This window comes from Oncorhynchus kisutch, linkage group LG2 (assembly GCF_002021735.2).
Source record: "Oncorhynchus kisutch isolate 150728-3 linkage group LG2, Okis_V2, whole genome shotgun sequence".
In the NCBI taxonomy this organism is placed as follows: Eukaryota; Metazoa; Chordata; class Actinopteri; order Salmoniformes; family Salmonidae; genus Oncorhynchus; species Oncorhynchus kisutch.
This window is the reverse complement of record NC_034175.2, coordinates 15,303,238-15,316,130: the sequence shown is the minus strand read 5'-3', so window position 1 is coordinate 15,316,130 and position 12,893 is coordinate 15,303,238. Positions and strand designations below refer to the sequence as shown.

Here is a 12,893-nt window from a genome sequence, read left to right as displayed (position 1 = left end):
GGCGCGCTAACACACACACACACACACACATACACATTCCACATACACACACACCCACAGTGCATAACTTTTAGTGAATGTGTTGCAGTGCCATTAATAGTGTGAGGGCAAAGAAGGGCTGTACCTTAACGATCTCCATTCCCCAGCCTCAGACTCTGACACACACTTTTACTCCAGGATGGACTGGGTTCAAGTCAGGACAGAACATTAGGACCACACCTTGGCCTCGCTCCATCCACTTGATTCTCATTGTTCTTTTAGTAAGAAGATTGATAATGGATAAAAACAATCATATCCATTATAGAATTAAACATCAAAATCTATCCATCATTCAAAACAGTGTACTTATTATCACAGGAGGCTGCTGAGAATGGCTGAGAGAATGGGTATGGCTGAGAGAATGGGTATGGCTGAGAGAATGGGCATGGCTGAGAGAATGGGTATGGCTGAGAGTATGGGTATGGCTGAGAGAATGGGTATGGCTGAGAGAATGGGTATGGCTGAGAGAATGGGTAGGGCTGAGAGAATGGGTATGGCTGAGAGAATGGGCATGGCTGAGAGACTGGGCATGGCTGAGAGAATGGGTATGGCTGAGAGAATGGGTATGGCTGAGAGAATGGGTATGGCTGAGAGAATGGGTATGGCTGAGAGAATGGGCATGGCTGAGAGAATGGGTATGGCTGAGAGAATGGGTATGGCTGAGAGAATGGGTATGGCTGAGAGAATGGGTATGGCTGAGAGAATGGGTATGGCTGAGAGAATGGCTCATAATAATGGCCGGAACAGTACAATGAAATGGCATCAAACGTTCCACGATTTCCACTCCAGTCATTACCATGAGCCTATGAGTTCTCCCCAATTAAGGTGTCACCAACCTCCTGTGTTACTTATACACCCCAACCATTATCCCTCTTATCAAATGTGAAGATCAAGGTCAAGCTATTGCTATGTGATGACTCTGGTAAATGTTTCACTCTTATAGAGAACGCCTCAGAGTAGAGTGGTGGTATGGAGACCCAGGTAGCAGAATTATAGACCATCTTTCTCTTTTTTATAGGAACAGATTCGAGGTGATTGAAAGAATGATTGTATCCCTCACTCTTCTCTCTCTCTCTCTCTCTCTCTCTCTCTCTCAATGCTCAATTCCCATCTTTAATTAAGTGACTGGAATCATAAACGTTTCAAGTGAAAGAGTGGGTGAAGTATTGACTCTCTCCATTATAAATAAATGAGTGAACGTGTCAATTCCCCATTGGTCTCTCATGCTGATATAGATCAACAACAATGTTTGTTGCTAATCTTTACCCATATGTCCTAGGTGAATTTGTACACATACCCCCTGTTATATTAGTGGCTTTTGACAGGCTGAATAGAATATAGACCATAAGAACCACATAGGATTTATCATTGGTGGGAGTTTACTGTGTGTGATCTCCTATCTATAACTCATCATTTTCACTGTCCTGGAATCTTGGATTTTTGTCTCACAAAGTGAAATCTTGCTCTATACTCCCCTCTCCTCCCATCTCCATCTCTATCTCTTTCAACTCCTTTCTTTCTCCATCTATCGTTTCTTCCCCATCTCGTTCGCCATCCTCCACCCTTGCTTCATCTCTCTTTCTTTTCTCCCCTCTCATTCTCCTCCCTCACTCCTCCTCTCATTTTCCATCCTCTCTCTCTCCCCCCTAACCCCCTAACCCCCTAACCCTTTCCCATAGGAAGGTGTTTTAGTCTATTTCAGGAACCTCATGTTCTGACAGCTTTCACACATTCCTCCCTGGCATTAGCACTAGGTAGTGCAACGTGACACATACACACAGTTTGTGTTGTCAGTAGCAGTCAGGCCCATCTTCCGGTCAGTAACAAACGCCAGGTCATACAAGTTTACTGTACTGACAATTACAATATATACGGCATATACTTTATAACTCAACAAAACAGTGCACTGCACTCATTCATCTCATTAGGAAGGATAATGTTTATATTGATCAAGACACATCCAGTCCTTTACTGTCATCGGCCAGTCAGAATGTCATTTTACCACTATCATAACGTGTTATATCCCTGTCGGGTCATCTGTTATGACAAGTTATACTGCAAAAATTGTGTATTCTGTCTGGCACTTACATTTTTTGGAGTGCAGAGGTGTGACACGGAAATGTCAACCCAGTCACTGACAAATAACACGCCTCCATTCACACAAACACGTTCCATTGGCTACTTAATTGAATCTCCACGGTTACCTGGCTGGCTATGTGACCTGGACACAGCTAGAGGGATTACTGTCACACACAGACACCCACACACACCGGCACACGTGCACACACACACACACACACACACCGGCACACGTGCACACACACACACCGGCACACTCACACACACACACCTCTTTCTCACGCACGCACGCACGCACACACACACACACACACACACACACACACACACACACACACACACACACACACACACACACACACACACACACACACACACACACACACACACACACAACAATGACAGCCTCTTCTGAGGTGTAATTCTGAGCTCAGTGTTTCTCTGATCCTGTTGAAGCCTGTATGTTCACATCCGCTCACAGCCAGGGGAAAGTCTCAGTGTGTTAGTGCTGTGCTCAAACTAACCCTTACACACCCTACAGCTCTCCCAGACCAGAGCTGTCCTCTCCTGGAATTAGTCAGAGATTAAAATAGCACTTTTTCCGGAGGAAACTGGTGAAAGTGTCTGAATGAGAACTCTATGCTACTGCCTGCTGTGAGACTTGTCTGTCTCTGTCTGTCTCTCAACAGGGGAGGAATATGAATGATTTACAATAACAACGTTTTTCACTCCATGATGGTCACTGTTTGTCAGCTCCACCTGGTTGCTGTGTGTGTCTGTGTGTGTGTGGTTTCTGCTGAATCCCAAGGTTAACAGGAAGGGGATTCAGACTAATTAAGCATTTTCTCCTGTGAGAACCAATCAGATCAGCCCTGGAGTAACCCTAGTAACAGCATGTAACAGGGCGGGTCAAAGACCACTAGTCTCACAGCGGTCAGACAGAAATTAACCGACGTACACACATACACACCGAGACAAAAATGCCAGTGTACAAAACCCTCCCTCTCTCTCTCTCTCTCTCTCTCTCTCTCTCTCTCTCTCTCTCTCTCTCTCTCTCACTCTCGCTCTCGCTCTCACTCTCTCATTCTGGGAGAATTTGCATACTTTATGGCTGCTAAGCAGTTTATTCTGGGATCTGCCTACAATAAAAGATTTGAGATCCATACAGCAACAAATAATATGAAACATTCTTATTATTATGTCTTTATGGCATAAACAATTGCACAATTCAGCATTGTGGCCCAACATCTGCTCTCTCATCCACCATCCAGTTCACAGAACTTCATCTGCTCTCTCATCCACCATCCAGTTCACAGAACTTCATCTGCTCTCTCATCCACCATCCAGTTCACAGAACTTCATCTGCTCTCTCATCCACCATCCAGTTCACAGAACTTCATCTGCTCTCTCATCCACCATCCAGTTCACAGAACTTCATCTGCTCTCTCATCCACCATCCAGTTCACAGAACTTCATCTGCTCTCTCATCCACCATCCAGTTCACAGAACTTCATCTGCTCTCTCATCCACCATCCAGTTCACAGAACTTCATCTGCTCTCTCATCCACCATCCAGTTCACAGAACTTCATCTGCTCTCTCATCCACCATCCAGTTCACAGAACTTCATCTGCTCTCTCATCCACCATCCAGTTCGCAGGACTTCATCTGCTCTCTCATCCACCATCCAGTTCACAGGACTTCATCTGCTCTCTCATCCACCATCCAGTTCACAGGACTTCATCTGCTCTCTCATCCACCATCCAGTTTGCAGGACTTCATCTGCTCTCTCATCCAACATCCAGTTCACAGGACTTCATCTGCTCTCTCATCCACCATCCAGTTCACAGGACTTCATCTGATGTGTGATTCTCAGGTAAGTGTTTCCTGCCTGACACCTGCCTGTTCAGGTTTGCATGCCCACGGCATACATTGCTATGCTACAAAGACATGTACGCACACGCACACGCACACGCACACACACACACACACACACACACACACACACACACACACACACACACACACACACACACACACACACTACAAAGACATGAATGATTTCTATCAGACTAGATCCCTTAACCTTTCCCTGATACACGTGCAAACACACACACACACACACGCAGACAGACATCTTGCCCAAGAGGAGATCCGGGTTCAACGACATGTATGTAACATAAAGTACATTTGTAGTAGTGTTTTGCACTAAAACCTCTGCGGGATGAAGGAATATTAGAAATTACATTCATCTTCATCCATTTATTACTGTGATATGGTACATGTTGTATTAACTGCTGACTGGGGCAAACAGACATCTGGTAACATGTTCAATTAAAACACAACATAACAAATTAGAATAATAAACAGAATTCATTCATATAATACACAATACAGTACTAAATAATGTTCCTTTTCTAATGAGCATGTCAGTAGGAACATGACAGGATATAATTCTGCCTGTTTTGTCAGTAAGTTATGATAAATATTATTTTATGTTTGTTAGTATTCATGTTGTTGTTATTTTACTATAGTAAAGATAGGATGTAATTACCATAACAATGTCCTATAATTTCCAATAAAACAGGAATTCCATAGAAAGTATGTTCCACCATTGCCTGAACGCACACAACCACTTTAGTTGGAGCATTCTGTTCTGACAGACAAGCCAGGGAAATTTCATTCTGAGCTATTACTGAAATAGCACATTCCAATGATGTGGGTGAATGGCACATGGTTGGTCAAAATTGTTGAAGGCCCCTGCGAGAATTGAAATCACAAACCCTGATATACCACTGCGCCGAGGCCATTGCTCATTAGTCTACCAACAGCCTCATCATGTCAAACTCAAGGCAACTTAATGATTTAAAGAACACTCTCATCTGAAAAGAGACAAGCATGTTAACACAGCCTGGCTCTTAATGCAGAGGCAGCTCTGTACCATTGTTGTGGGTGTTCTATAGAGTAGAGACTTCTAGAAAAATGCTGCAGTTTACTTTGTAAAAGTCTACGTAAAAGAGAGGGAATGCTGCAGAATTCAAGTGGAAACCAGCGAAATCTCTAAAATCAGCAGTTTCATGAAATTCCTCCCAGCTTTGATACCTGCAGCTTGGGTCGGGCTGATAAGATTCAGGACTTCAAATGTCCATCAAACTGTAAACTTCACATTTAAAGACAGAGATGATAAAGCTCAGCCAATCTGTCCTGTCCTAGATACTGCATAGAGAGCAGGGTTACTCTCACACTCACAAATGTCAGGGAAAGAGCTAACACACACACACACACACAATCCCCAAAGCAGCAGTTTCATCCAATCTGTTTTTTATTCCTCATAAAGCCATCTTCTAATAGTTTCATAATGAACGCCTGTGTTTGTCTGCGAAGCCAGTGATGGAATATTTATGGAGTATACTTATGGGACGTTCTGTTTTTATCTCACATCTTTATTCTTCCTTAGAATCCCCAGCTTCTTCTCCAAAACCTAAACCTTAATCTGAACCCAATACTAAACCTGCCAAGCGTCTTCACGGACATGTCCAACATCTCCTTGTCCCAGTCTGTAATCCCAACATGTTTCAAGCAGACCAACATTGTACCTCTTCCTGTTCCTCAAAAGTAACCTGCATAAATGACTATCGTCTCGTAGGACTCACATCTGTAACCATGAAATGCTTTGGGCCCTGGACTTTCTAATGGGTCGCCCCCCCCCCCCCCAGGAAACATGACCGAATACAAACAGAGTAGCTATTCCCTCCGCAGGGCAATCAAACAAGCTAAGCGTCAGTATAGAGACAAAGTAGAATCTCAATTCAAAGGCTCAGACACAAGAGGTTTGTGGCAGGGTCTACAGTCAATCACGGATTACAAAAAGAAAACCAGCCCCGTCACGGACCAGGATGTCTTGCTCCCAGGCAGACTAAATAACTTTTTTGCCCGCTTTGAGGACAATACAGTGCCACTGACATGGCCCGCAACCAAAACATGCGGTCTCTCCTTCACTGCAGCCGACGTGAGGAAAACATTTAAACGTGTCAACCCTCGCAAGACTGCAGGCCCAGACGGCATCCCCAGCCGCGCCCTCAGAGCATGCGCAGTCCAGCTGGCTGGTGTGTTTACGGACATATTCAATCAATCCCTATCCCAGTCTGTTGTTCCCACATGCTTCAAGAGGGCCACCATTGTTCCTGTTCCCAAGAAAGCTAAGGTAACTGAGCTAAAGGACTACAGCCCCGTAGCACTCACTTCCGTCATCATGAAGTGCTTTGAGAGACTAGTCAAGGACCATATCACCTCCACCCTACCTAACACCCTAGACCCACTCCAATTTGCTTACCGCCCAAATAGGTCCAAAGACGATGCAATCAAAATCACTCTGCACACTGCCCTAACCCATCTGGACAAGAGGAATACCTATGTGAGAATGCTGTTCATCGACTACAGCTCGGCATTTAACACCATAGTGCCCTCCAAGCTCGTCATCAAGCTCGAGACCCTGGGTCTCGACCCCGCCCTGTGCAACTGGGTACTGGACTTCCTGACGGGCCGCCCCCAGGTGGTGAGGGTAGGCAACAACATCTCCACCCCGCTGATCCTCAACACTGGGGCCCCACAAGGGTGCGTTCTGAGCCCTCTCCTGTACTCCCTGTTCACCCACGACTGGGTGGCCACGCACGCCTCCAACTCAATCATCAAGTTTGCGGACGACACAACAGTGGTAGGCTTGATTACCAACAACGACGAGACGGCCTACAGGGAGGAGGTGAGGGCCCTCGAGTGTGGTGTCAGGTAAATAACCTCACACTCAACGTCAACAAAACTAAGGAGCTGATTGTGGACTTCAGGAAACAGCAGAGGGAACACCCCCCTATCCACATCGATGGAAAAGTAGTGGAGAGGGTAGTACGTTTTTAAGTTCCTCGGCGTACACATCACAGACAAACTGAATTGGTCCACCCACACAGACAGCATCGTGAAGAAGGCGCAGCAGCGCCTCTTCAACCTCAGGAGGCTGAAGAAATTCGGCTTGTCACCAAAAGCACTCACAAACTTCTACAGATGCACAATCGAGAGCATCCTGTCGGGCTGTATCACCGCCTGGTACGGCAACTGCTCCGCCCACAACCGTAAGGCTCTCCAGAGGGTAGTGAGGTCTGCACAACGCATCACCGGGGGCAAACGACCTGCCCTCCAGGACACCTACACCACCCGATGTCACAGGAAGGCCATAAAGATCATCAAGGACAACAACCACCCGAGCCACTGCCTGTTCACCCCGCTATCATCCAGAAGGCGAGGTCAGTACAGGTGCATCAAAGCTGGGACCGAGAGACTGAAAAACAGCTTCTATCTCAAGGCCATCAGACTGTTAAACAGCCACCACTAACATTGAGTGGCTGCTGCCAACACACTGACTCAACTCCAGCCACTTTAATAATGGGAATTGATGGGAAATTATGTAAAATATATCACTAGCCACTTTAAACAATGCTACCTAATATAATGTTTACATACCCTACATTATTCATCTCATATGTATACGTATATACTGTACTCTATATCATCTACTGCATCTTTATGTAATACATGTATCACTAGCCACTTTAACTATGCCACTTTGTTTACATACTCGTCTCTACATTATTCATCTCATATGTATACGTATATACTGTACTCAATACCATCTACTGTATCTTGCCTATGCCGCTCTGTACCATCACTCATTCATATATCTTCATGTACATATTCTTTATCCCCTTACACTTGTGTCTATAAGGTAGTAGTTTTGGAATTGTTAGCTAGATTACTTGTTGGTTATTACTGCATTGTCGGAACTAGAAGCACAAGCATTTCGCTACACTCGCATTAACATCTGCTAACCATGTGTATGTGACAAATAACATTTGATTTTATTTTATTTTATTTGAGGTAGTGAGGGTAGGTAAAACACATCCGCCACGCTGACCCTCAACACAGGGCCCCTCAGGGGTGTGCACTTACTCCCCTCCTGTACACCCTGTTCAACCATGACTGTGTGGCCACTCACGACTCCAACACCATCATCAAGTTTGCTGACGACACGACGGTGGTAGGCCTGACGATGAGACAGCCAACAGGGAGGAGGCCAAAGAACTGGCAGTGTGGTGCCAGGACAACAACCTCTCCCTAAATTTCAGCAAGACAAAGGAGCTGATCGTGGACTACAGGAAATGGAAGGGCGAGCACGCCCCCTTCCAAATCGATGGGGCACAGTCCTGAAGAAGGCGTGACAGCCCCCCCCCCCCCCCAGGAGGTTGAAAAGATATTGCATGGCCTCTCAGATCCTCAAAAAGTTCTACAGCTACTCCATTGAGAGCATTTTGAATGGCTGCATCACTGCTTGGTATGACAATGATCGCAAGGTGCTACAGAAGGTGGTGCAGACCTCTATACCAGGTGGTGTCAGAGAAAGGCCTGGGAAATTGTCAAAGAACGCAAACCAGCGGTACTGGAGCGCCAAGTCGGGGACCAAAAGGAACCTGAACAGCTTCTACCCCCAAGCCATAAGACTGAGAGACAGAGACACACAGAGAGAGAGAGAGAGACACAGAGAGAGAGAGAGCGAGAGAGAGAAAGAGAGAGAGAGATGTTCTACTATAAACTGTGATAGCCTCTCTTTCTCCCTCTGTCTCACTCTCTCACCCTCTTTCTCTCTTATGGTCACTTACTATCAGAAGCATACCACCCTGCATCCCACTGCTGGCTTTCCTCTGCTCAGTTAAGCAGGGTTGGTCCTGGATGGGAGACTAGATTCTGCTGGAAGTGGTGATGAAGGCACTTTTTCCTCTGGTCAAAAAAATAAATATCCCAATGCCCCAGGGTAGTGATTGGGGACTTTGCCCCCCCCCCCCCCCCCCCCGGCCAAACCCTCCCCTATCCCGGATGACACTGGACCAATTGTGCGCCGCCCTATGGGACTCAGTATGTAGATTTACAGTATTTACATTTACAGTATATTGATGTACTGTAAATGTGGTTATAATGTTATGTTCCTGAGCAGTCTGGTTCCTGGAGCTGAGGTGGTTAAAGGATTCAACACCCTGTCTGCCTGGGCTCTGCAGAATGGACCACTGGCCGGGAAACAGGTACACGCACATAAACACCTGACAAATAAAGAAAACAAATAATTGAGAAAATATAAGGGAGTATTCTGTGGGTTGTGGTGCCAGTGTGGAGACATTTAGTTTGTTTTACTTACATTTTTTTGTGAATTTCCATTGCCTGGTGAAACAAGGACAGCATTGTTATAGTATACAAACACACACACACACACACAAACACACACTTAGCTATGTTGTGGAGATGAGGCACTTCATGCCTCAGCTTCAGAGAGAAAAACAAACACCTCAACCCTCTGGAGAGCAGACCTGAATCTGCCTCACATGCTCTTTGAACACACACACTGCTCTTCCCTCATAACTACCTATTTTTCTACACAATAGAGTACTGCAGTAGTGTTTGTTTGTGTGTTAATGTGTGACAGAGAAAGATAAACTGAGTGAGTGTGTGTGTGAGTGTGTGTGTGTGTGTGTGTGCGTGCGTGAGAAAGAGGTGTGTGTGTGTGTGAGAGTGTGCATGCATGCGTATGTGCATTCCCTGCCTTGCAGTTTGATTAAATCCACAGGGGTGCTCTGCTTGTGTCACAATTACATTCAGACACAGATCCTTGGTCCACGTCCCCATACTATTACTTTACTAGTAATGTACAGAGACACGGCTCACTGCCCGGTCCACTTACACACAATATCTAGTGAAACTACTCTTGATTCTCTCCCCAATACACTATACAGTTGAAGTTTTACATACACGTAGGTTGGAGTCATTAAAACTAATTTTTCAACCACTCCACAAATTTCTTTTTAACAAACTATAGTTTTGGAAAGTCGGTTAGGACATCTACTTTGTGCATGACACAAGTAATTTTTCCAGCAGCTCTTTCATACAGATTATTTCACTTATAATTCACTGTATCACAATTCCAGGGGGTTAGAAGTTTACAACCACTAAGTTGACTGTGCCTTTGTGGATGTATTTCAAGGCCTACCTTCAAACTCAGTGCCTCTTTGCTTCACATCATGGGAAATCAAAAGAAATCAGCCAAGACCTCAGAAAAAAATTGTAGCCCTCCACAAGTCTGATTCCTCCTTGGGAGCAATTTCCAAACGACTAAAGGTTTTATTGTACAAACAATAGAATGCACGTATAAACACCATGGGACCACGCAGCCGTCATACCACTCAGGAAGGAGACGCGTTCTGTCTCCTAGAGATTAACGTACTTTGGTGCGAAAAGTGCAAATCAATCCCAGAACAACAGCAAAGAACCTTGTGAAGATGCTGGAGGAAATAGGTACAAAAGTATCTATATCCACAGTAAAAATGAGTCCTATATCGACATAACCTGAAAGGCCGCTCAGCAAGGAAGAAGCCATTGCTCCAAACCGCCATAAAAAAGCCAGACTACGGTTTGCAACTGCACATGAGGACAAAGATCTAACTTTTTGGAGAAATGTCCTCTGGTCTGATGAAACAAAAATAGAACTGTTTGGTCACAATGACCATCATTATGTTTAGAGGAAAAAGGGGGATGCTTGCAAGCCGAAGAACACCATCCGATCCGTGAAGCACGGGGGTGGCAGCATCATGTTGTGGGGGTGCTTTGCTGCAGGAGGGACTGGTGCACTTCACAAAATAGATAAATAGATGGCATCATGAGGGAAGGAAAATTGTGGATACATTGAAGCAACATCTCAAGACATCAGTCAGGAAGTTAAGGCTTGGTTGCAAATGGGTCTTCCAAATGGACAATGGCCCCAAGAATACTTCCGAAGTTGTGGCAAAATGGCTTAAGGACAACAAAGTCAAGGTATTGGAGTGGCCATCATAAAGCCCTGACCTCAACCCTATAGAAAATTTGTGGGCAGAACTGAAAAAGCATGTGCGAGCAAGGAGGTCTACAAACCTGACTCAGTTACACCAGCTCTGTCAGGAGGAATTGGCCAAAATTCACCCAACTTATTGTGGGAAGCTTGTGGAAAGCTACCCGAAACGTTTGACCCAAGTTAAACAATTTAAAGTTAATGCTACCAAATACTAATTGAGTGTTTTTTAAACTTCTGACCCACTGGGAATGTGATGAAAGAAATAAAGGCTGAAATTAATCATTCTCTCTACTATTATTCTGACATTTCACATTCTTAAAATAAAGTGGTGATCCGAACTTACCTAAAACAGGACATTTTTACTAGGATGAAATAAACTGAGTTTAAATGTATTTGGCTAAGGTGTATGTAAACTTCCGACTTCAACTGTATATTCTTGTGACTGGGATAAAGATAATAATGTATCTTTAGTTTTTACCAGCCTCTTGCTGTCTCTCTTTGTCTTTCTCTCTCAGAGAAAAGCCAATAAGACCACTCCATTTGACTTTAACAACACAGAGGCCTGGGGCACAGACTCCTTCTATGTCCTGGGGATCCTGGGCTTCTGTCTCTACGTCCTGCTGGGGATCAACTCCTTGCCCTCTGTAGGAGCAGCTCTCAGCTGGAGGGAGTTCAGCTTCGTACAGGTACAGGGAATGCATGCGTGTGTTCTTGTGCATGCGTGACTGTACATGTGTCAAAATCTAACCCTCTCTGTTATCACTCTTTCACTTCTGAAAATGTGTTTCTCTGAGAATTTCCTGCGGCATCATGGAGCTGTAAATAATAAGATTGATTCAGTTATCATCAGAGCTGTAAATATGGTTAAATCAATACGTCACAAATTGTGATCACTTGAGACACTTGTGTTGTGTGCTCTCCCCACCAGTCCAAGCTGGGCCACCTGACACTGCTGTTGTGTACAGCCCATGGCTTCCTGTATGGCTGGAACAAGTTCCTGCGTTCCTCCACCTACAAGTGGTACACCCCACCAGGCTACATGCTGTGTCTGGTGCTTCCCTCTGTGGTGCTGCTGCTCAAGCTGCTGCTCATCACCCCCTGTGTGGACCACACCGTCACCCGGATACGCCAGGGCTGGGAGAGGGGCAGGGCAGGGAGGTAGGAGACGAAAATCAGCCACCTCTGAAAATAATTACTGTGATTAATGGTTGTTTTTACATACCTTAGTAATTAAGTATTTCTTGATTTGAGTTATATGATTAAGATGCAATACAAATAACTCCACAGGGTCATTGTATCTTGTCCACAGGTACAGATATACCCATAAAAAATGCTAACTTTAACTATTAGGGTAGAAAATGAAAAACTGACATATCATATGTCTAGGATACACTTCTCCGAGTCTCGGGATACAGGTCATTCGAAAATATTCAGACGCCTTTACTTTTTCAACATTTTGCTGCGTTACAGCCTTAATTGTAAAATGGATTTGTTTTTCCCCTCATCAATCTACACACAATACCACATGATGACAAAGCAAAAACAGGTTTTTAAAATGTTTTGCAAATGTATTAAAATTAAAAACCTGAAATATCAAATGTACATAAGTATTCGGACCCTTTACTCAGTACTTTGTTGACGCATCTTTGGCAGTGATTACAGCCTCAGTTCTTCTCGGGTATGATGCTACAAGCTTTGCACACCTGTTCTTAATGCAGGGAAACTTAAATAGGTTTTACCTCATTTATGCCAACATGTTAAATGTGCAACCAGAGGGAAAAAAACTCTAGACCATCTTATTCCACACACAGAGATGTGTACAAAGCTCTCCTCCTTTAGCAAATCTGACCATAATTCTAT

General features: G+C 44.6%; 1 protein-coding gene across 1 annotated transcript; it reads left to right on the top strand.

The window, feature by feature from the left end:
* The first annotated feature begins 370 nt into the window (after window positions 1-370).
* Window positions 371-12,195, top strand: LOC109901698 (uncharacterized). The gene is made up of 5 exons (XM_031794256.1): window positions 371-746; window positions 983-995; window positions 9,153-9,237; window positions 11,549-11,719; window positions 11,962-12,195. The coding sequence occupies exons 1-5, from the start codon at window positions 371-373 to the stop codon at window positions 12,193-12,195; spliced, it is 879 nt and encodes a 292-aa protein (XP_031650116.1).
* The last annotated feature ends 698 nt before the right edge of the window (window positions 12,196-12,893 follow it).